The following is a 25,315-nucleotide window of genomic DNA, read 5'->3' as shown; positions in this document are numbered from 1 at the left end:
GAACAAAAACAGGTAATGAGGAGTTAGTGCATTTCCTGTGAGGGATTTCAGCTTTTGGGCTGTGATATGAGGGAGTGGTATTGACACCAATTTCAGCCTTTGCTTGGCCTGCCCAGCCCCTGCCTGCTCCTGTGGCCTCACAAGCTGCAGAGCATCCTCTTGAAGCATGTACTGACATAAAGTCAGCTTCTGGAGAGAGCCCCCTGTGCCAGCTCTGCAGGTTTAAAGAGACTGCCACCAGACTTGGAGGAAAGCAAGATCTGGATCTTGGAGATCCAGGTATCCTACACTGGCCCTTCCTCCTGTGCAGCTTGTGACTTGTATGGGCAAGGAAAAACTGTTCCCAAATCTCTGTAGACTTGGCATTTGTGAATGTAGATTGTTAACACCCATAGTTTTGAAAGGTTTAGTGGTTTTGTGTGGCAGATTAAGTCAGCGTAGAGCCTTTCAGCCTCTCTGAAATATGTGGCCTCTGATGTATGTATTCATGAACTACTGTCTGTTATACCCACCTGGGAAAAGCTTTATAAGAGCCTAGATTACCTGCTCATTTATTTATTTATTATTATTACTATTTAAAATTTATTTATTTATTTATTTAATGCTGCTGAAAAGGTTCCTGCAATGAGTATTTGGGGAGGAAACTGAATATTTTTTCATAATTTGCTTAACCACTGAAAGCAGTGAAGGAGCAGATCCCTCACCAGTGTACATAGATTATCCTGTGAGCAACCACACCAGTCCACACAAGGGTAGAGCCTGGCCTCTTTTGAATATTATCTCTGTTGATTTGTATGGTCTTTTGCAGTGTAATGACTGCTAATTTTGAGCTTTAATTGCATGTGTTTGACAAAACCAGAAAGAGAATGAGGTTTATTATTGTTTTGATACAGTCTCAAAAGGGAAGCTTTTTACTAGCATTTTAATACAACCCTTTGTAAAACACCCAGCAAAGAAAAAATGCTGAGTCCAATCCTTCTGCTAGTGGAGTCACTGAGTTTCCTCTGGCTTTAGTAGGAGCTGGGCTGGGTTCAGTGTACGTGGTACACTCCAGCATTACTGATAATGAGTTACTGTGTTTTATATATTGATGCTTTTTGCTGAACAGTGCATCGGCTTTTTATGATTTGGTGAAATATAAAAATAAATTATTTGAAAAGTCCATATTTCTGTGCCTGTTCTTTGAAGGTGAGTTTAAATTGTTACAATGTAAGATAGAAAAGGTGTTCTCAGAGTCAGTGGTAGAGTCTTTGTACTCATTCCCCAGCCTCTCCATGCCACAACTTGTATAGTTAACATCAACCATCCTCAGCTGCCTGATCCCCTTTTGGTATCTTCTTCCAGCAGCTCAGCCTAATGCCATTGGAGACAAGGAGAAAATGGTCCTGTGTCAAAGTGCAGCTAAAAGGCAGTTTGTTACCAAATGTAAGGGGACACCACAGGCTGCACGGACAGGCTAATTTTCTAAATGCCAGCTGGTTGATTTTTGTCATGTAGCATCAGTCTTTCTCTTCAGAGGTGGGCTTAAAGGTTCCCAACAGCTATCTTGGAGCAAGGAATTAATAAGAAACTAGTCCACACTATTTATTATCTTATAGGTTCCTGAGTTGGTCCTTGAGGGCAGCTGGTAACACCCCTTTTATAGTCACAAGCTGCCAGTTCTTCTGCTTGCTTCTGAGTGGCAAAAGGCAGAAATGACAATTACAATTGCTGCTATGGGCTCATTTCCAGACTATCAGGGTTGGAGAGATGAAGGGAAGGAGGGGGACTCAAGGCAGGCTTTGGGACTGCCTTTTACTGGTGCTAATGCTGAGTGCATCAAAAGGTTAATGCAAAACCATCCAGTGTCATCTCTCTGTGTCTTTTTCTATCTCCTCTAATCATATGGGTATGGATTTGCCTGCTGCTGCAATCAGGTGCTGCTGATGTGCCTGAAGAGGGTGTTGGCAGCTGCCCTCCAGCAGTTCACACTGCAGGAATGTGCTGAACACTGTCAAAACAACACTTACCCTTCTTTTGTGGTCTGCTTATTTCTGTTGTGTGTTAGTTACATACTCAGTGCATAAGGGAATTTAAGCAGCACTTCCACCCTTAGCTATCAGTCCATTGTCATGCACAGACCTGCTACTCTCCCCTGACCCTTTGTCTCCTGCCACCCCAGACACTGCTCCTGGGAATGCCTCCTACCCACTGGCTGCTTCAAAAACTGCACCAAGGGTCCTGTCCTACATCACTCCCTCTTCCAGTCATTTATATCTAAAACACAGCTATTTCCAAGCTTCATTGTACAATTGCCCAGAGCTGGTTGGCTGCAGGACTTTTGACTTCTGAAACAAGTCACCAAGCTGGCCCCAGTGTGAATTCAGGTGAGCATCTCCACTGTTTGCAATAAATTATGTACTCTTTCTCCTTTTTACTTCTATTGAGAAATTCTCAGGAGTTGTACTGAAGGCAAATATTACCCAACATGACCAGCAAGGGGATTATTACCCAACACAGAAGATTTTATGTAACTTTAGAGATCCAGACTCATACAGGTGTCACACCCAGAAAAAACACTACTCAACAAGAATAAGGAGAAATCACAACCAGCTCACAGTGGTGAGGAAAAAGCTGTCATGGCTGAAGAATGAAGGGGCAGAGAGGGAAAAGGGCTTGCTTGTGTTTAAGGTTGGATGAATGGAAAAGGATCTTCAGTGTGAGAAGGAAATAAAAGAGGTAAGTCCACAGTGAAGTTGTGCAGCAGTAAAAAATTGTAAGCCCAGGAGATGGAAATTTTTCTCCTATTCCCAGTCATGTTATTGACCTACATTATTCACTCCCACATGCAATGGCTTTCTTAGCTTCAGCTCCTTCACCTACAAGATGCCACTGCTCTGCCAGGTTTTAACTTTTATTTATTTCAAACCTTCTGGCTTTGAGGCAAATTTAATTTGTCTTTCTGCTGCCTGCCAAGTATCTGACTGACCACTGTAAACAATCCTGACCTGGGAGACCTTGTAAAGCCATGGTGAGACCTCAACAGTGGTCTCAAGATAACTCAAGTGCTGCCTTTTCCCATGCCCAAAACAGTCCCAAACAGAGCCAACACAAAAGCCAAAAATAGCTGTTCCTCTGCTAAATATCCCTGACAGCCCAGATGTGATAGCAGTTCTCACACTAATAAATTGGGTCCAAGAAAAGGAACGTGGACATTTTCCATTTAAAGCAGGCTTAGTGGAAAGGTGGTCCTCTATCCATCTCCTGGGGAGCTGTGCAGGAAGGTGAGCACACATATGGTCTTCACACCACCTCCACATTTTCTCTCACAGTCCTAAGAGGAGTCAGCCCAGAGCCAAAAAGAAACACCACTGATTTGCCAGAGTTCAACCTGGACATTAAAAACTCCACTAACATTAAAAAATGCAAACAGAAGTCGAAATGACCCCCTAGCTCCATGTACCAATCTAAATGTTTTCCCCAGAGATTCACCAGCACACATGTTTAAAACCTTTCTTCTTTATTACCTAAACAGCAGGGCTGAGACAGTGGAGAGGGGAGGCAAGCAGTGGTGGGACTTACCCTCTGAGCTGGGGTACCTGAGTGATCTGCACACAGTCCCTGTGCCAAACACAGCTCCTGCAGCACCCTCTGCTTCCCAGCCCTGAGCAACCTCTGCTCCCCACGCAGCTCCTGCCCCGTGCCACCCCTGCGGCTTTGACAGCCTAAGAGGGGCATGAGCCACTGAAGGCACTTTCTGTTTTGGGCTGCAATTTTTCTGACTTGTTCTCAGTCAAGCTGCTGACCCCTCTTCTCCTAAGAAAAGGCTGTCTGTGGTGTTTCTGTTTATCCTCTCCTGGTAAAAGTTCTTGGGGTCCTTGGGAGAAGGGCAGATGTATGGCCCTCTTTTGAAAAAAATAACTAAAAATAAAGCACCATATTTTCTTTTTGATTGTTGCAGTGGCAAGGGGAATATAGGCCAAGGTCTTGCAGACATCATCTTTGGAGTGGTTTTTTTCCCCCCTATTTTTCCCTTTTACTTCAGCTCTTAGAGGTTCTGATGTCAATCTTACCATAAAAAATAACCAAAGCACATATCAGGTGCTACCTGAGCAGAATCTAAGGTCTAAAAATCTGGTTGTGTCGGTTCTTTGAAGCTCACGAACTTGCAGTCATTTGTTCTCCTCTCAGATACCCAAGAGCACTGTTTCACATGATCTCCATTGAAAGGATTTCTTTCAGAGAAATTCATACTATGGTGGGACAATGGAGTGATAAAGGAACTATGCATCCAGCACCTTCATAAGCAATCCATGTTGCCATGATATAGGGCCTTGAACACGAAGGCATAACCTCTGTCTGAATACAAGCACTGTCATAAATCTTGTGTGTCAGCCTGTGGGGTTTATGGACAGAATCAAACCCAGAGGATTAAAATACTGATTTGATGATTAACCTGGGTTCCAGTGCTGCTATTTGTTATGTTAGGCAAATAAACTATTTTCTGTTTAAATGAGTTTCCGTGTTCTTTTTCACAGCTGGGAGTCAAGTGAAGCATTAAGAACCAGCTTTTGCTCATGGAGGAAAAACAAAGCATGAAGGGAAACAAGAAAGCTGTTAGCTGGGATTTTACTAATAATCATTTCAGGTATATAAATATAGCAGCTTGCCAAGCCTTTGACCACCAGAGCAGTGTCTGCAACAGCTCAGCTTTATTTTAACTTTCGCAAAATAATTCTTAGGAGACTTGAGGAGGCATTAGTTTGAATGTTCACTGATGTGAAAGAAAACCCCAAACAACAAAGAAGGAAAAAGGAGAACAAGTGTTTGCCAGATGGTGCACAGCAGGGTGATTTTCTTGCTCTTTGGGGTGGATGCTCATGTGTTCCTTGCATGTGGCTGCTGTGGGCTGGGAGCTTTGCACTGAAGTTTCTTAGCAGTGTCAGGCTGAAGGACGCTGCTACTGCCTCATAAACCAAGTCCAGCACCTCTGAGCAACGTGTCTTATATGAAGGAAGAAGATGACAAGTCGGGATTGAAATTCCTCCAGGACTTTGACATCCTGCTTCATGCTGGTGTAGTAGAGGCTCACAGCAAGAATCAGCACTGCACAAAACGAGAGCCACAGGAGCACAGGCAATCCAGATGATGTCCTGTCATCTGCTGAACGGTGATGAGGAGAAAAAAGAAAGCAGCACTATTTTAGTGCCATCTTAAACACTTCCCAAATTTGATCCCCTGCTGATGCCTTTGTCCCAGTTTTCTGGCAACAGCAGGGTACAGAGGGCTCTGGTGGTGAGCACTTCTGTCGGCATCAGTTAAGTGGTAGTGAGTCACACCTCCTGATGGAGGGTGGTGAGTATGAGAGATATCATCTAATGGAGCATTTAAAGAGTTTAATTATATACAATAAGAACAGGATTAGCATAGCTAATGCATGATCTTAACTTCCTCTCCAGCAATTATTTTTTATATCTTTACCCTAAATGTTGAGTACTAGGAGAATATGAAGCTACTTGGTGTAATTATTTAATATTCATAAATGCTCCATAAAAGAGAGAAGCTATAGATTTCTGTCCTTTTCCCTGGTAAGTCAGCTTGTTTGGGACTCCTGCTAATTGTGCAAAGAACCCAAACATGGCTCCATTAACCAAGAGTCATGTCCAGAAAGCTCTGGTGGTGTGAACCACTCTGCTATGGCTGCTAATTACACCAGGACATCCTCTGCATTTGCTCTTCAGCAGGAGGGTACTGAAAAGATTTTTCTTGCCTTCAAAATATTTTTCAAATATGTTTAAAGTGCCTCGGGTCGGGCACAGCACACATGTGGAAATCAGAGGGCTGCATTCAGCTTGCTGACAGCTGCATCCCAGTCCTTGCCTGCATATCCATCCCTGGGCCTTGGGGATGCAGTTTGATTCAGATCTGGCTGCTCTGTCTGCCTGCATGGCCATTGTACAGTCGGCACTATTTCATAAAGCACTTAGAGTATTAAACATGCAGTATAAAGCCAAATTCATGCCTGAATAAAACCCATATTGTGCAGCTATTTTCCTGCCATATGCACATAATCAATAAGGAGATAAAAATGTGGAGTGTATTATTATGGGTAAAGGGCCAACATTAGCTGTAACGTATTTAAATTAGCTTCCACTCCGAGCCCTGGAATACACACCAGTCAATTAAACTGTCATACAGATGTACAGAGAGGAAGGTAAAAGTCATAAAACCAAGCCAGAAACACATAATAATGTATCAAAAAGTGTATGGGGAAAAGGTAAAATGTTAATAGGCAGTCATTTTATAGCTAACCAGAAACCAAATCAATGTCCCATAATAGATCTGAGTGAGTTATTTGCAGCAAGTAATTTATTCATTTGAATTTAGCCCTTCTTTCTGTTTGCAAATTATCCATGTGCAGACTTCAGATTTTATAAATTTGTTTATTTGGCATTATTCTATGAAGGGTTGATATGAAGGTGTTTAGCCAGGGAATTGCTCACTACTTTCTGGTTTTTCAGAGATTTATGGCTTGGGAGTTGGTGTTTCCCTTGTGAGATTTCCCACACCACAGGCTGCAGCTCTTGACTGGGTGCCCACCTGCCTTTTCCAACGTGGGGCTCGGCTGATGAGCACACGTGGGAGCAAGGAAACCTTCCTGTGGAAGCTGAACAACTTTTCACATCAACATTTTCATATGAAGTGCTTGTAACCCGTTCAGGTTTAACAAGTTGCTTTCCATGTGAAATTTCTGGATGATCTCAAATGTAAAAGTGTGTTTTCCCTATGTCCTCTCAGTTATGAAATATGTTCTATCCATGAACAGAAAATAATAATAATAATACAGAAGAATAATTCCACCTGCAAAATTGGGATGAACTATGCTCACAACAGCTTCAGTCCATCACTACATTTAGGTGCTGAAAATCAAATTTGCTTTTCTAGATTACAATTAGAAAATTAAAGCTTAAATTTGTTAGTTAAATTTCTTGTTGGAAGAGCACACACCTGTGCCCAGTCTCATGGCGACTCATCTGAGAAAAGCACTGGACCTGGATACAGGAGATTTTGTTTCAGTTCCTGCCCTGGATACACATTTCCACTGCACCCTGAAGAATATTTGATCTTTGCTTCTCCACTGGGCCCTTTTCTGCCTGTAGTACCCTGTTTCTAGCCCCAAAACAGCTCTAGATGATGCTTCCATTGTCATGAGCATACAGCCCTTCTTCCTGGACAACAGCAATAGCTGAGGGATTTGGGGATGTCTGCTTGAGAGGCTTTTTGGCCTCCCAAAACTATAGGTCTGTGTGTGCATATATACATGTATATAGGTACCCCTCTGCCCTTTGCTGCACTGCCTACAGTAGGGGCTCTAGAAATGATCACCATCAGAATATCCAGATACACTCATTAGCTTGAGGGTCTGTGAGGCTGCCAGGCCTCAAACAGAAAAGAGAAAAAAACAATTATTTTTATTATTTCTACCCTGCTGTCAGCATATAAATGAATTGTCTCTTTCCCTCATGTGGAACTCAGTGGGGAGAACTATTGTTTAGCTTGGGGTGCTTTCCTTGCATATCTTAGTGAGAAACCTGTACCTATTCTAATGCCATAAAAATATATTAATTATATTTAAATTAAAAATAGCTTCAGGGATTTAATTTTTGTTTCCATTATCTGTCTTACTAGATGTCTTGTTTAAAATTGCACCAGAGCACATCATTGTGCTGCTTACTCTGAGAAGAAAAAGCAACAACCACTGACAACACAAAATGTTGTGTAAATGGAGGGTATATTTGCACAGTGCACCCCACCAGCTGAAAATCAAACTCAGGTTAATGCTATGGATGGCTCACAGTTATAATGTGAAAAATTCAACTTACCCACAACGTAGTCACAGCAGGAAATGACTAGAAAACAGAATGAAAATGTTCTTACTCTCCTGGAAAGGTCTCTTGGCAGTGGGTACACAAGAAAAGCCAGAACCAAGCAGTGTCTCTGAAATTGCATCACCTGAGAGATGCTGGGCAACCTCTTACAGCACTTTGGCTCTGGGTGGGGACCTACCCAATCCATGCAAACATGCAGATGGAGGAGCACTTCGGAAAGGGAGGGAAAATTATTGTGTGTGAGAATTCAGAGGCAGGATTGCTGCTGTTGCAGGGAGGTCAGGAAAAACCCCTCCCTATTCCACATAATTCCTAGAAAGGAAAGGATTCAGAGCAGCAGGCTGAAAGAATGCAAGTTAAGAAAGCACTGTCAGGCTAACTTTCATCAACAAAATCCTGGAAATGCGTCTGCTTGGCAGCCAAGGCCCAGACACAATCCAGGATGAAAAGTCCATAGAACGGAAAAATTTCAGTGGTGCCAGAAACCTTCATTTTACCATCCTTAATGTGAATAATATTGTGTGGGCAAACAGCAAATAATCTAAATCACAGACTATTTGCAACACAGAATGCTAATTATGGGTTGGAACATTTCTCATGAGTCCATGAAAAAGAGTCAGAGTCTTCTCCATGCTTGCAGCTCCCTACATGAGTTCCAGCGTGGCTTTGCTGGAGCCAGAGCCAGTGGGAGCTCAGCCTGGACCCCTGGGGTGGGCTGGACAGACTGCAGGATTCCCAGTGCTGATGTGGGCATGGACTGTGGCAGAGAGCTGAGGGAGTTATTAATTCCCATTGGAATCCTGCTCAGGAGCAGCCAGATGAGTTTTGAGGAATTTAAGGTTGACTCACCGAGTCTTTCCAGGAGTTCTGTTTTGGTGGGAAAGCCCAGACCATGACAATAAGCTTATTAAGAAACAGTTTCCCCTTCATGCATCAGGAGGCATCCCAAACAATGTATTGCCAAATAAATAAGAGTTCTGTTTTTAGACACACCAGCAGATGCCAAGCTTTATTTTCAGAAGCTGTAGCAGTCCAAACAGGTGGCTGACATTGAAATTTTACCATTCTGCACCTGTGTTTTGATCAACTGACATATCAAACCCATATAATTTTAGTTCTCTACCAATAAATAAAATTTTCTTGGTTGGATGAGTTTGGGAAAGTGAGAAGGTAACACCAGTTATTATTTGGTGTGGCATACAGCACATGCAGAAGTGCAAACTAGATCCTTGTGCCAGACCTCTGCTGGAGGTCATTCCCAGTTGACCTACCTGCAATATTTTGGCTCATGAATGAGGAGACCAGAGGTTTTGTTGGCTATGTCAGGCCTTGGGTGCCTTTGTTGGTAGAAGTTATTACACCCTGGCTGCTAGGCTCAGACCTCTGCTATTGTATTCTGTGGCATCCCAGTTAACCAAAATGACAAAATTATGTTTAAATTTGGTCTAAGTGGAAACATTGTTCTGGGGTAGCCCTGGGGCCCGGCCAAGCCCATGGTCTCCAGTGATCCCTGTGGGGGCTGACTCTGGGGCTGTGGCAGCAGCTGGGGGTGAGGCAGGAGTCTGTCTCCTCCCAGGGCAGGAAGGCAAAGGGACCAGATGCAGTTCTGCAGAGCACAGAGCAAAAATCATCCATCCTCTGCTCCATGCTGAGCTGAAAATCACAAATTATCAGAGGGGGAAGCTGATGTGGACAGCCAGAGTGGATGTTAAAAGCCAGAAAGGTCATGCCAAAATTCCTGATAACTTGAGCATACCATGTTCAATGACTTCTTCTGGCTCACGAAATCGAACCCTTCTCTCTGCTCTCCGCTTTTCCCCCACAGCTTGGTCCACAGGTGGCCTTTTCCTCAGAATGGAAGGAGGATAGCTACTGTCATCTGTCTAAAGAGTTCATCAAAACACAAAACATGTGGCCATTCAAACAGGGTTAATGTATCTGGGTGAAAGTTTGATCTTTGGTGGCTCTGTTACCGTGTCCCTCGAAGGACATGATATGTAACACATCTGCTTGGACATAGTCAGGCAACTGCAATATTTACAGCAAGACAAAGGGATATTCCTACATTGCCATAGACCTGCAGTGCTCTAAAGCTGTATTCTCAGGGAAAAGAATAGTTAAAGGGATGAACAGCAAAATTTTCAGAAAGGGTTTCCCTAAATTGTAACAAATATTTGCTGATGGTGGCTGCTCAACAGCCTAGGGCTGTTCTTAGAGGAACATAAATGTGATATGAAATATATGAACCATATCATTTGGAGCACCTTTGAAATGTTCTGAGCTAAGCAGTTTCATTCAGAATGCAGTGTTACCATTTCAACAACTGGGACTAGGCAGCTGACTTGGATTTGGACACTTCTGGTGGGTTCAAGAAGGTAATTTACTTGCACTTCAATGTAGCAATTATGCTGTTGCTCTGATTTTTGCTTAGAAATCACATTTAGTCTTTAACAACAGAATCATAATGCTGTGAATTCTTTGAGATTACAAGAAACAGAGCTTCAATAACAGCAATAATTCACTGTTCTGCATGGGAATGATCACACAGTCAACTGCCCAAAGTGAATCCAAAGAACCTTGGTTCAGACACCCACTGCCCTCTGGCAGTAGAGAGCAGGTGGAAATTTTTCCACTTTTCAAAGATCAAAGTGAGGGGTAGACATTCTTAATAATTTATTTTTAAGACTGAAATATTCTTCTCTAGCCTTTTCCATATCTCCACTCTGTTCCTCTGCTAGATAAAGGTTTTATTTCTCCTGGTCACTGTCCCTGCTCCCTGTTTCCACCCTTGTTTGTTGTTCCCCCACTCAGTGATTGCCTGCTCCTTACTTCAATTTTTCTCCTTGTTTTGATCTTTCTATTCCTCAATTAACTACTTTTGTGCTTTTTTATTAAAAAAAAATAATTTTATTATTATTTTTAAATGGCATTGCCTTGACTTTTCTCATTGGATGCTTTCCCCACACTCACCATTTCACACACCCACCCCCTGGACTGCAGAATCAGGATTAGGTCCTGCTGTCTGCAATCTGGGGGTGTCAGACCCCAGAGTAAAGGGGATGAACAGGTTTTACACATCACATTTTGGATAACCTCAAAAAACATATTACATAGCCAGCAGGAACTGCTGTGGGGTGAGGAATGTCTTTAGCTTTGATTCCTTCTCCTGAGAGATTCATAAAACCAATCTCATCACTGATAAGGATGCTTTCTCTGATCCTGGGGTCATATCACCTCTGTCTCACGACTGTGGACAGTGTGTGTTGGAGCTCTGTGTTTTTCATTCACCAGCTAAGAAGCTGGAAGCTCCATCCAGGTTATGGAAAACATGGATTTCACTTCTTTCCAAGTCCAAAGAAGTAAAAATACATCTTATATACACGCCCTCATCATCTGAGTTATGGTGCACACACGGGAGCGGGGAATCTCAATCTCTGCCACTGAAGCTGTCTTATTTGGCCTTGAATAATTAAATATTCATTGGCCTAAAGAAAGAAAGAATGACTTTACAGCTTGGTGTTTGGGTGCTCCCTTGGGGGTGGCAGAGGTCTGCTCCTACCCTTGCTCCAATGAATATTTAATAGGGAATACTTAAATATTCATTGGAGCGGTCACTGGGAACAGGGTCTCTCATCTACCAGGTGAGTACCCCAATCACTCTGCAACAGCCACACACACACACTTACTTACATAATGAATATTTGATTATTCTGTGTAAAATGAAACAGGTTTAGGGAGACACAGCCCAGCTCAGGCTAGGGGTGGTTATAGCTTTAGCTATGAGGGCTTCTCCTGTGGCACAATCAAGGAAACTGAACCTTGTATTTGAAGAGATTTATAACTCCAAGTGCAGCTGTTGTCCAGATGAGCTTTTCCAAACACTTAGCAGCGACATCATGTCAAAAGAGAAAATCATTGAACAACTAGCTGGTTGGATAGTACCTAGCCAAGGAAGACTTTCAAAAGGAAGTAATTTTACAATATTTACTAGACTTTAATAACTTGTGGAAATCAAAGCTACGCAGTGTCAGAACAAGCAAAGCACTGTCCCCTCAGACAGAAATCTGGTGTCAACTTACTGCAACAAGAGCTGGCAACCTACCAAAGTGATAGCTGGGAAATTGTATGACCCTAAAAAAACCCATTTGTAACAAGCTCCAGGCACTGGACACAGGGACTCCATCTCCCGTCAGAAGATTACTTACCTGTGGCTCCTCGCCACTAGGATCAGAAAGTGAGGCTGGACATATTTGGGACATGTACCCTGGATGCCAACATGAAGCCTCCTGCATGAAGCTTTGGAGGGAAAGCCTCTTGCCCAGGAAAATGAGGAGGACCAGGGAGAAGCGTCCGGAGACCCCTCTGTGGCACCGCGCAGACGGGAGCGGCAGCGGAGGATGAGGGAGGGGAAAGAAGAGTTTGCGCCCTTCGTACCAGGGCTGGAGTGGGAAGGATGACGCCAAGAGAGATGCACTCAGGAGCCAAAAATAGCACATAGTGATAATAGTGATTGTGCAGCTGGAAGCAGGGCTTTTCTGGCACCGGGAGAGGGCCTGAATGGAGCAGTCACAGATAAACACCTACGTGTTTGTTTTGTGTGAATGTGAAGCTGAGGGTGCCTTTTCCAAAAACAGTTGCTGCATTTCTGAGATTTTCTTCCTGGAATCCATTCCCAATCACTAATATCTTTCAAGTGGGATTGCTTTTAATCCTTCTTCCATTCAAAATATGTGGGTAAAGCCATCAGGAAATTATATAAATATAGTGGGGTGACAGATATCTCCCTCCAGAACAGTTATGGCCTCACTTTATATGTTTTACAAATTAAATCCATTATTATAGTAATAAAATGGGATTTAAACATTTGACATTTCTACTCATATTATAATAAGATTATTGATAGAAAGAGAGGTGATTTACTGTTCAAGAGGTTTTAACAGCCCCTTGTCATATGCTGAAGACTGGGCATCATCAAATATAAAATTTTTAGTTAAAAATACCTGGCATGATTGCTGAAACATACTGGTTTACTATCCCTGGAAGAACAAGCTTGTGCTTTTTATTTTTTTTATTTCATTTATATTTTTTTTCTTTTCTTGGAACTATTTATTTGAAGTGTCATGTGTAATGTACATGGTTTGATTTCTTAGCAGATGATTGGATGGATATTTCCATGTCGTGGTCACTTGTTCTGCAGTGCAGAGAGGGTTGCAAGATGCTCTTACAGGCACTGGGAACCAGAGAGCACAGCTGCTCTATGGGCTTCACCAGTTATTCACTTCCTCTCAGGGATATGGGGAATGGGTGAGTAGATGGAAAGGGTTGGGATCCAGAGAAAGCTGGGCCAGAGCAGCAGAGGAGGTTTCTGTGGCTGATGTGGGGTCAGAAGACCCCTCAGGACTTGCTGCCCTCCTGCAGCTCAGCCTCTGCATGAGTCTACTGACCTCAAGCCTGCCCTTAGTGATATCAATCTCCACGCGGAGAGGAACAGATTTGGCTGGTCTAGGGCTCTCCACCGAATGCACTATATCTAAAAGCCTCCCAGAGAGGATTATCTTACCTTCTCTTTCCTGTGCATTGGGGTGAAGGAGGGCTTTTCCTCATGCTGGAACCAGCTCACAGCCGCAGGCCTTGTGAAATGCTCCCAAAATCCCCTCTCTGGTGGGTCCTGCGAGTGTTCCACAGAAGTTATTTCAGGATATCTAGGATGTTTTTTTGCTGGGGAAAAGACAGTCTTTAAAATTTTGTTTATAGCAGACCCCAGAGAGAAAGGTGACAAAACCTGTCAAACCATGGTCCCTGGCTTCCCCGGCTCCTCCTCCCTCCTATTGTGATAATCACTTCTAATTCATGTAAGAAGGAATTTACCTGCCTGTTTTGGCCAGCAAAACTGATGAAGGTGGGATTAGGGAAGTCAAACTCTAGTCCTTATCTATCTTTGACTTTGTCCATGGGAATTGTCTCGCTTATTTTCAGTAGTGTCACCCAGCAAGGCACATGAGAAGGTCTTGTGCAGCCCCTTATTCCTGCAGAGTGGGGCAATGCACTTGTCAGCTTTCAGACCTGAATGAAAAACCTCGTTCATTTCTTTTTCACTGAACCCAGCTTTGTTCAAAGGAAGGCTTCACAGTTTTCTAAGTATTTGGTTAAAGACATTTTGGTAATTTCTCAAAAAGAAACCAAACAAAACATCCCACAAAACCACCAATATAGAAGTTGGTGGGATTTATTTTATTCAAGAAATGGACATATGGAGACAACATTTATAATTTTTGATGCTAGAAATGATTTCTTTTCAGTTCTAGATTCCCTGTAAATGTAAACAATTTTTTTCTTCATTTGATTGAAAAATAATTGGGCAGCTTATAAATGTTTTCATGAAAGATTGCTATCTAAATGCCAGGAATGATAATTTCATAGTGACATCCTCACTTTTATCTCAAGATGTGCTAATTATATTGATAGTAATGGTTGTAAATGCTTGAATAATTAGTAGTTACCTGGGCACTCAAATTTCAGCGGATAAAGATGTCAGCAGTTCAAATCTCAAGACAGGGACAGTTCCATTCGTGCTAAGTGCTTTTGATTGTAGTTTAACAACCTAAAATTGGACATATGTTGGGAATAAAACACAACCCAATGCCTGAAGTAAAAAAGTCCAGGAAAATAACTTATCTAGCCTCTGAAATCATTGGTAATAAATAATAGTTACTATAGTGGAATGATTTCTGCATTAGAAGCTGTAAGAATTTCCTTTAATATTGTCCTTCCATTTAAAGTAATTTTTCATCTAAGCTTTGATCTCATTTCATGCAATGTATGTCAGAAACAAAGCTGGACAAATAATTCATAAATGAATTATTTAGCTTGTGAGTGTCACCTCTATTTCTTTCAGCTAATTGTTCACAAATAGATAGTGACTTTTGTGAATGTATTCATTATTCAGATTTATTCAGTGGATAATTGCTGGGAGTAATTCTTTGTCTGTAGATTGCTTGGAATCATTTTGCTGTGAACATTTAATAGTAAAGGTCTATCCAGGCTTTCAATAAAAGACAAACTAAAATTATCTATAACCCCTGATGTAGCCCTTAAACACGAATAATATACTGCAGCCTTAAAGAGCAACACCAACATTTTTATTAAGGAATCCACTACTTCCCATAGTACACAGGAGAGAAAGCAAAAACATTTCAACTCTCTGTGTAGCACTGACATTGAATGGTGCACATTGTATATGCAAACATGTTTTAGCAAGAAAAGGGTTGCTTAAGTGTTTGCTCAGCAGAAAAACAAAACATGCCTAAACAAAACATGATTGACTTCTCAGAGAAAAAATATGAACAGTCCACACAAAGGAATTAACTGCACAGCCAGCATTTCTTCTGCAATACCCCAGTGGAAGATGTCTAGGGCATAAACATAACATGATAAAACAATTTTACACTCAGAGGATAGCTGTGTAACCATATGAACTCTTTTTCCATTTCCTTCTGTGGGAATAAATATTTTAGACAAGCAAAGTATTTTGTAAATGATGCCTTTGTGGGGATTCGTCTGGCCTGGTTCAATTATTCTGAAACCTAGCAATTTTCTCATATCATTGAATCTGCTTTTATTGCAAATAGGGTCATAGAAATAGTCACTCATTGCAATAATGGACTTCGTTTATCTTAACTATTAATACTTCCAGTAGGTTTACACACACACACACACCACACACACGTATATATTCAATATTTATGGATATGCACAGTGCATATATATTAATAATGAAGTAACTTTATCTCCAACAATCTGAAAACAAAATCACGTAATACCATACAGTGTGGGGTGCAGTGGTAACTGGAAGCAGCATATCAGGATAACAGAACAGAAAAGGAATAAATAAATTAGAGGGGAGTCTTCCATATCTGCCTCAACTTCCAGAGTGTCAGTTGAGCCTTTGCTCAGTATTCCACCTTTCGCGGTTCTGTGTACTCTCGATTAATAATTTAGAGACGCACCTTTTGGAAGCAGGGTAAGTTTTGTGTTTGCCAAGAGTGATTTTCCACTAGTCAGAGAGTACACCAAGAAATAAAACAGCAAATTGCCCCACAGGGTATAATTAGCTGTTGCTGCCTTCCTTTTTCTGCCTCTGGAGAAATGGATTTACTGCTGGAAGTTATGGGACACCCATGAGATGTCATACAGCACAGTTTCTTCTCCTCAACCTTCCAGTAAAGAAAGCCCCATGTAAATCCTGGCCTCAAGACAAAAATCAGCTCTTTGGACTGCCTGTTTCCATTCCACATCCAGAAGGATCATGATTAATCTGTTTTCTGATGGTCAGTCCAAAATGGGGCGTTTTTGTGGAGTTGGTGAAAAAAAAAGATCAGCAACAAAGCATAGTGGAAGCAGAGCACTGAATGGGAAGATGATCTGGTAACACTTGGTGTGTGTAGCCAGCCAGGATGAAAGCAATCAGTTTTCCTTCCTGTATATCTGTTAATTCCTGTGATGCCAGAGAGCTGTGAGCCCAGGTGTGTTTTTCCCCAAGGAGGTGCAGTTGTGGTCAGTGCCAAGTGCAGCATCCACAGTCCCTCTGTCACCCCATGAGGGACCCACAGGATTACCCTCCCAGAGGGACCTCTTTGCCCTTTAGTTATTACTGTCCTGTGCTGGGAGTTTGCACTGATCACACAGATCTGTCAGTACCCCCTTGATGCAGGCAGGCAGACCTGGGCCATTCACCTAGGATTGCTAACCTTTGAGAAAATTGGATTAGGGGTGGTGTTACTGCACCTGGCCATCTGATCCACCACAACAGAGCTCACCTCTGAAGGCAGAGCCAATGCCCTATTTGCAGATGTAGAATCTCAGAATTGTTTTGGTTAGAGAAGACCTCGAAGGTCAGTGAGTCCAACCTGGTCACTTGTCTCACTGACCTTCAAGGTCAGTGAGTTAACCCAGCACTGCCCAGGCCACCACTAAACCATGTCCCCAGCTGCCACATCTAAATGTCTCCTCCAGGGATGGTGACCCAGATGCTTCCCTGGGCAGACTGCTCCAGTGCTTGACAACCCTTTTGGTGTAGAAATGTTTCCTTAATTTTAAATTTAATTTTAAATTTAATTTTAAAATTAGATTTCCAATCTAAACCTCCCCTGGTGCAATCTGAGGTAATTTCCTCTTGCTCTATTTCTTGTTAATTGGGAGAAGAGGCCAACACCCTCCATCCACAACCTTTTTTCAGGTAGTTGTAGGGAGTGATATGGTGTCCCCCGAGCCTCATTTTCTCCTGTTGAAACTGGAGCTGCTTCCTCAGCTGCTTCTCATAAACCTTGTGCTCCAGACCCTTCCTCAGCTCCTTTGCCCTTCTCTGGACACACTCCAGCACCTCAATGTCTTTCTCATAGTGAGGGGCCTAAAACTGAAAACAGGATTCAAGGTGCAGCCTTACCAGCCCCGAGTGCAGGGGGACCACATAGCAGGTCCTTCAAAGCTATGATCATGTTCCTGGAGCTGTGGCACCAGTTTAAAATCCACATTGTGCACAGGTTTTTCCTGATTTTGAACTGGCCTCTTTTCTAATGCAAAGATAGAAGCACTGAGCAGAAGTGCTGTAGGGTTTTGCACTATGGTGAGAACATCCCTGCTGCAGGGCAGAGCAATCTCTGCTCTGTTTGGACTGACTGGAAGTGATTTAACTCTGTTGAGGAATTTGGTCTCAATTTATCCCTGGCATGAGTCCATTGACTTATAAAAGGCATGGATCTGTCTCCATTTCTTAAAATTGCCTCTCTTATTCATGTGTCTTTCCGGGTAGATGTTACAAAAAACCACAGAGGGCTTGTGATGATATATAGTAAACATAGAAAGAATTTCTGGCTGCTGAAATGAACTTTCTAAATAATTACAGAATTATTCCACATCCATTTCATAATTAGAATCCAGAGATAGCAGCCAAGTTATTATTTGTGATTCAACATGCATTTTTATTTTAGAAATGTTCCACAGCCATTAGGTTTATTCCACCTGAGATTTTCTAATTTGTTCTGATCATCCTGCCACTGGGACCTAAAATGTAAAACATGTATTGATTGAATAAGAGTTACCAAGGAACCAAATGCTAATATCTGCCTTTGGCTCACTCTTTCCAAATCAATCATCCTGTTGATGTGGGATGTGGGAGATGGACAGGGCTGGAGAGAGTGAGGTCATTCTGAGTCAGATTTTGTTAAACACTTGTTGTAGTTTAGGAGCAAAAACTAGTGGAACTGTAACTTCTGCCCAAAGCATTTGGGCTGCTGTTGATGGCAGGGCTGCCATCAGCCATGAGATGAATGAGGAGAAATGCAGCAGGAGGACATCTGAGCTGGCATAAGAGAAAAGACATGCAAAGAAAACCCCTTAGAAAAAGGGAAAGAGGAATTATCTTCAGGAGTTCTATTTTACCAGTAATCACTTTGCACTTGATGTTGTGTTCATTGGGGCTTTCTGCCCATTTTCCTAGGTGAGCTTTGACCTGAGGGGAAATCCAGCTAGCATGACTGCTGGATACAGCCTCAAAAGGGGATTAGTGGTCTTGTTTTAATCCCAGGTATCAGAAGACTCCAGTTGACTTCTGAAAGCCACTGTCTCTCCCCTTAAAAGGATTTTAGGAACCTGGCAGCCATTAATGCCAAACTGGCCCTGAGAGGGGCAGTAAGCAGGGCTGACAGCAGTGGGAAGGGAAGGAGCCATGGGAATCAAAAAGCACCAAGACACAGGCAGCTAAATAACGTGATTTGCGGCACTGATGTAAATGCACTTGAGCTCCATTCGCAGTGTCACCTTGGAAGAGGATTAGATTAGATTAATGACATGAAAGATGAACAGAAAATAGAGAAAAGAGCAGATTGAAGTGTAACAAAAGCCCAAATGAGTAAAAAACAAGCATGAATTGGAAAGCATTTGGATGATGATATTGGATGATAAAGATTATAAAAAGAAAGTGGCAAATCCTTCATTGGCAGCTGCTTTACATTAATGTTAAGTCTAATAATGATGATATTTGTTTTTCTAATTAGTATGTAAGTCTCTCTCCTCCACCTCTCCAAGCCCTGGAGACCGGTGATTTCAGAGAAAAACAAATAGGTTTAACAAAAAGTAATTGGTACAATTTCCAAAGCTGGCTGAGTGCTTCTGGAGCTTATATTCAATTTCATCTCAGTTTAAGCTGAGGCAAAGAAAATAAGCAAGGGAAAATTCAGGCAGAACATCAAAGTACACTTGTTGGCATCAGGGTATACAGATAAGTCAGGTTGAAAGCCAGTTATGTTTTGCAGAAGCAAGCTGAATATTTAAGTTGTGCTTTCATCCCAAAGCAGAGCATCCTTTGGCATTCCTTCAAGAGAGTTGTAGGATCCTGCTCACACCAGGACAATTTGTGTCTTACAATGGGATACTGAGAGCAGGATGTGCTTTGAGAACAGAGTGGGAAAACAGGGTCCAGGTTTGACCCCTGGTAGGTTTGAATCAGAACCTTCAAGTGCAATGTCCCCAAGACACAGCTTCTTTATTAGCTGCCTTCTAACAGCTCAGCTGTCTCTCCCCCATTCTTATCAGAAATTTGGTCCAGGACCAGGAAACCTCTCAGCTTAAATTACTATGTTGGTCAGAATCATCTCTGCCTCAACAAATAGCATTTTTTTTCTGATGTGGAGTGTTTTCATCGGTATATTTTTCATCATCTCAAATGTATGAGCCTTTCAATCAGTCTCCTCAATGAAACAATAGAAATTACTTTGACTTTTCTTTTAAAGCCAGAGAAATGCAAAAGCAAGGAATGAAGCTCCATGGGACAGTGGTGGAGATGCTGAAATGCAAGTACCTGAAGGGAGAAGCATGGAAGCTGAGCTCCTGGTCTGTGATGGGATTCTGACTACATGGCATTTCCCAGACAAAGACAAAACTTTTGTGTACACAGAGCTAGTGCAATGTCTTGCATTCTCTCATTCAGGCATTATATCCACTCCAGCAAGTGTTTCTGGGAGAAGTTTTGAGACTGGAGTGATCCTGTACTTCCTACCTATAGTTAGCATTTATCCCTTTGTTTTGGAAATCTGGGAAAACATTAGACTCATTCTGGAGGATACTGGGTCAAAAGGCTCTTTGCAGCTCTAAAGTGAAGATGATGGAAAAGTCTTCTCCACCACTTCTCCTGCCCAGAAGTTCTCTCCTGCCTTTGTGACACCTCTGTAGATCTGAAACACCTTCTCCTGACACTCCTGCTTTTGGCAAGGTTTGTTATTTGCTGTGTGGATATGACAGAACTGGGAAATAGTGTCAGCTTCTTCAATATTTGACAGTCCAAATCAAAAGGTTGTAAGCAAGGGGTGCTCCAGGAACCACCATTCTGTCATGTCTTTCAGGAGGATCCAGTGTGAGCCAGCATCAGTGTCAGAGATTTAGACCAAGAGATGCCAGGTTAATCAAAGCTGGTAGGTTTACTCTTTTCTGTGCTCTCCATTGTCATTTCAGAAAGGACATCTTCAGCTCCTTTGCCTTTACCAAATCCAAATCAAACAACTGCAAGGCAGCAAAATTACACTCCTTTTTTTTTTGTGTGTGTGTTTTTTGTTTGTTTTTGTTTTGCTTTGTCCAGGGAATATGAAACAAATAAAAAAATACAGAGGAGGAAAAGAGAATTTGGAGAATTTAGAGCAGGTGGCATTGGTAACTGTCACCTTTGCTTGTCAATTCAAATTTTGATTTTGGGGTAGCATTTTGTGGTGGAAATAGGCTGGCACTGGAGAGGAGAAGTTGGTGCTCCATGTACCAAACACCTCTCAGAACTCCAAGCCATCTACTTTTCTCTTTTACAAAACCAAGGCTGAAGATGTCTTGGAGATGAATTCTCCTAAATGTTGGCACTACCCCAGCTCATGCAGTGGTAATTCTGGCCTTTCTATCTGAAATCTTTATTATATTTGCTCCCCAAAAAAGTAAAGTAGGTACTCCAGGATGAAAATCTAGAACTTTGTAAATTCGGATACTTGTCAAAATCTTTTATTGCAAAACAAACTCATCTGAATCATGATCCATTCATTCTAGGTACTTTATCTGAGAAAATAGTTTAATTCCCAGGACTGGGTATGTCATTAGGAAGGGAACATGAAGCTTTCCTGATTCATACCATATTAAGCAGATCAGACCTCCTTTTTGGAGGCAAAATGGGTTGTTTGGGATTTGAAATGTTGTTAATCTCTTTTTCAACATTCATGAGAAAATGGGCTCTAGGGGAACCGATTACCATATTGCTTTTATACTGTTTCAATTCTAAAAAGTCTGGTAAGTTCTTTTACTGCAGCTCCTAATAAGGGTTACTATTGTTCATAAATAATGTTATCAATTTCATCAGCCTTGTTTAAGACCAGAGCTGTACAAGAGCTGCAGACACTGGCAAAGGGACTGTTCCTGCCCTGCAGTCTGTATGAAATGGAGGAGCAATGCCACTTTACACCAGCACAAAGACCTGGCCCACAGTTTTCAGATAGAACACAAGGGAAAAGAAGCCAAGAAGCTGCAGTGTTTTGACAGGAACAGGTTAAGCAGTTTAACTAGAGAGGCTCTCTCCACACTGGCCGGTGCAGCCAAGAAAACATAACCTTTTTTAGACGTACCTGTTGGTCACGATGAAAAACGTGGGCAGCATCTCACACTGACATGTCTGGCTCGGGAGGCCTGCTCAGAAAAATCCCTCATCAGGGCAGCAGCTGTCTTCTTCCCCCGGGCAAATTCCTTTAAAGCTGTCAAAGATGCTGTAATCAGACTAGGTCATCAAAACCAGTCCTCCTGAGGACTGGAAATAAGATCCAGAGATGAGCATTCAGCTACATGGGCAAGGTCTAAAACACTAAAGTTTCCATTGAAATTAAATGAAGAGAGTGTAATTGCTGTGAAAGAAAAGCGAAGCAATCATTGGGAGAGCCCGAAAGCTTTCAGAGCACCTCCTGAAATGATGCTTGCTGGAAAGCAGGGATCCCTGTACTGAATAACAGAATCTGATAACAGAGCACAGCTTTCACAGGGAAACCAACTTCGATAACTGCTGGAGGTTTTGGCTCTGTGGCTCCTGGAGAGGGAAATTTTAATTGAGACTTCACCCCACAGCTGAGTAGTTTTATTACCAGGTTAAATAAAAAAGGTTAATAAAGTAATAAAAATGGATTCTTTGCATTCTTGATTTCAAAACACGGAGCTGTGGTCAATATGCTTAGTAAATTGTAAATAAAGTGAAACAAAGCACAAATAGCCATGGTGACCATGGAGGGGGGTTTGCTATTAGCTTGTCCCTCCCTTGCACTTTTGCTTGCATTAGCAGTAATTCAGTTTCCATAAATAAGGTAAGGTAAAGCAAACTAACTGAGTTCCTCTCTGTCCTATCTTTACTGCTGTTACTGCAGTTACATCTGGGATAAATTTGGCTTGGATTTGACCAAACTCTATCTTGAATAAAATAAAATAAAAGGGTATCAGTGTATTTGATTTTAGCTGTATTTACCACAAATTGTTTACAGTGTCTCTGATTCTAAGTGATCGATCCCAGCCTGAGGAATAATATCAGAGTAAACAGATCAAAACTTGTCCCTAATGTTTCTCCAGTGCTCTGGCATTACACCAGATACTGGCTGCCAACTCTTTCCTACTTTTTAAATTAAAAAAAAAATAAAAATCACCACCATACATGATGTGAATGTTTGCATAACTACAGAAAAAAAATGGGAAATAACCTTTCTCCTAAGCAGGAATAGCTGGGGGAAATCACTGGCTGAGCTACTCATGGGGGAGCAGGCAGTGCCTTGGCTGCTGTGGTGGGCACAGGAGAGGGGATGGGGAACTGCTGAAGCTGAAGTAATTAACAGGAGGAATCCCAGGAGAGGGGGAGAAAGAAAATGGAGGTAATATGCTCCACTGAGCTTGTGAAAAAAGGTAGCTGGAGGAGAGGTTGCTGAAGCACCAGAGAGGAGGAGGAGGTGTGTCATGGAGACATGAGGATCTCTGAAATGGAGAGACCCTGGAGCAGAGAGGCATGGGGAATGCTGGTGCAGACAAGCAGCAGGCAAGGATTGTGAGGGATATTGAGGAATCAATTTCCCATTCCTGATTGCTGTATTGGTCAAAGTGTCCAATAATATGTTACACAACTGCCCCTGAACTGATTTTTCTGTCTGAATGGGAAACAAAAGCACCAGCTTGCAAAGTGACTCACCTTCTCATAAACGCAAGAGCACAGCTGAGTGCTGGGGTCAACTTACTGCTCATCCCACCTGCTAAAATTCCCCTGCTTCCAGGGGCAGGTGACTGCTCTGAGACACTTCAAGCAAAGGCTTCTGCAGGCTGTGCAGCTCACAACTATCCAGGGAAAGCACCCTAAGAATAATCAGATCATAAAACCTGTGGGAAATGCAGCTGTAAATCCTGTAACACCGAACAGCAGCCCTGTGAGAGTTTTGCAGTGGGGCAGAGCAGAGTGTGGAGCAGGCAGCAAAGAGGAGTAGTGCAATATGTATAAAGCCATGTACTTGCCTGAGCACCCTCCAAAGGCTCTGTGAGTGAGTGAGTGAGCAGCAGGGCTTCCTCAGCTGTTTATCCTGCTGAAGGATATTTAAGCACCCAGTCAACTGGCTGGAGCTCAGCTGGAAACACACAGTGCCAAAAGCACAGGAGATGGAGCCAGTGCAATAAACACAAGGCTGCCTTGACTTCTTTTTTCTGTCTAATTATATATATATATATATGTTCAGTGTTTCTGGACTGAATTATAACCTTAAATTTGCTTTTCCTTCCTCAAGGGCTTTGTCCCCTAAGTTAAGGGACCAAGAAGAAAACAACAAGTGTTTTTGCTCTGCAATTCCCTTGTCACATTATTCCCATATCGAACCTGGCAGCTTCCAGCCTTCCCAACACTATAATTAGAGCATTTCCAGCCTTTGAAGTAGCACTGACCCTCACCACAGTGCTGACCTGCCTGCTTTGCAGCTCTCATCTGTCACGCACAACAGCTCCTTGCCCAAACAAAGCAAGTGTGTGGAGGGGACAGGGATTTTGCATTTTGGCTGTGCCTGAGTCTGCACATCACCCCAGCTCCTGCACACCCTGCCCTGTGCTGGGGGAAGCTGACTGTGCCCCACTTTGTCACTGGAATGGGGCAGCTGGAGGAAGGGTGACACTTAAATTTGACATCTCTGCAGCCAGGCTGCTTATTGAATTAGTGCATGAAATTCAGCTCTTCTGTCAACATTTCATTCTTGTTTAATATAGGAACATGCAAGCAGTCTGTGGCTGGCTGTACATACTGCTGATTTAGGGAGAGCTGAGACCCCAGGATAAATTAGCACAGCCTGATTTTCCTCAGCCTGTTCTGCTTGTTGGGCTTCCAGCTCCAGACTCCCTTCACTGAGAACTGGGAAGGCCCCATCCCCTCCCAGGCTCCCTGCAAGGTCTGGGATAATAGGAAGGAACAGAGGGTTTCCCCATCAAGCAAGGCTTGCCATCTTGTGCGTGGATGGGCTAAATTTGCCCTCAATCTGCTTTCTACAGGGAGCATTCAAAGTGCTCTCAGCGTTTTGGTGAGTTTCATTTAGAGGCATTTATCCTCCTTAGCAAATGGAATAATCAGCCAGGAGAGGTGCAGGCAGTCACAGGGAGCACCACGCTCATCCCATTCCAAGAGCTGTGAAACAGATGAGCTGATAACCCCTTCTCTGGGCTAGGGGGCAGCTAATAGCTTTCTGCAGGGAGCCACAGTGCCTACCTTAGGGCAGATAGCTGAGCTTTATATAGCTGAGCACACATGGTCTGGGTTCCTCTCTGGGTGGGGATGGGTTCATGCAGGAGCCAGTGTCAGTGGTTTCAGTGCTGGGTGCTCATCGTGTTCAGCTGCCTTGGGAGCTGCAGGCTCTGAGGGTTCAAGTGCTCTATCTGCAGTGGCCAGGGCTTCTGTGTATTTCCCAAAATTCTTATCACAAATGAGCTCTCCTGCCTTAAGCACAGCACCCCCTTCCTTTCTCTCCTGCCTCTTCCCACGCTCACCAGCAAAAAGTGGAAAAGATCCAAAAAGAAAGTTCGGCTCCCCTTCGTGTCAGCCAATTAGCAAATCCTTGCTCATCTGGACGGAGCAAAACCATGAGCACTTGCACCCTGTGTGGGGTTTCCCCCACCCCAGGAAATACTTTCCCTCAGTAACTGCAAAGTCAGGATTCAGCTGCTCAGATATCTGCTGCCATGCAGGTGTCCCACAGCTCAGAACATCACCCCATTACAGTCAAGGGAGACAAACAAGTGCATTTAGGGCCAATTTATCCATACTAATCTTAAACCCTAAAATTAAATAAGCTGTGGGTGAATCCTATCCTGTAGGTGCCTTTTCCTCTCTCCATAACAGGGAGGACTGATGCAGATGTCTCCAACCAGACAGGTGG

General features: G+C 42.8%; 1 protein-coding gene across 7 annotated transcripts; it reads right to left on the bottom strand.

Moving 5' to 3' along the window:
* Positions 1-3,482: 3,482 nt before the first annotated feature.
* Positions 3,483-24,908, bottom strand: C6H14orf180 (chromosome 6 C14orf180 homolog). 7 transcript variants are annotated; one of them, XM_086894171.1, is made up of 8 exons: positions 24,649-24,908; positions 23,421-23,488; positions 21,515-21,640; positions 14,369-14,469; positions 13,429-13,586; positions 9,625-9,751; positions 7,863-7,889; positions 3,483-5,142 (listed from the first exon to the last, which is right to left on the bottom strand). In XM_086894171.1, exons 5-8 carry the CDS (start codon positions 13,444-13,446, stop codon positions 4,940-4,942), a joined length of 375 nt encoding a protein of 124 aa, XP_086750297.1. In that variant the 5' UTR covers positions 13,447-13,586; positions 14,369-14,469; positions 21,515-21,640; positions 23,421-23,488; positions 24,649-24,908; the 3' UTR covers positions 3,483-4,939. The 7 variants fall into 7 exon arrangements, with proteins under 7 accessions (XP_086750297.1, XP_086750296.1, XP_086750295.1 ...); XM_086894170.1 differs by having other exon boundaries at positions 13,429-13,536; positions 23,421-23,530; positions 24,649-24,874; XM_086894169.1 differs by having other exon boundaries at positions 13,429-13,536; positions 24,649-24,860.
* Between the last annotated feature and the right edge of the window lie 407 nt (positions 24,909-25,315).

The sequence above is a fragment of the Cyanistes caeruleus genome, chromosome 6 (assembly GCF_971803275.1).
Source record: "Cyanistes caeruleus chromosome 6, bCyaCae1.hap1.1, whole genome shotgun sequence".
NCBI classification, from domain to species: Eukaryota; Metazoa; Chordata; class Aves; order Passeriformes; family Paridae; genus Cyanistes; species Cyanistes caeruleus.
This window is presented reverse-complemented; position numbering and strand designations above follow the sequence as displayed.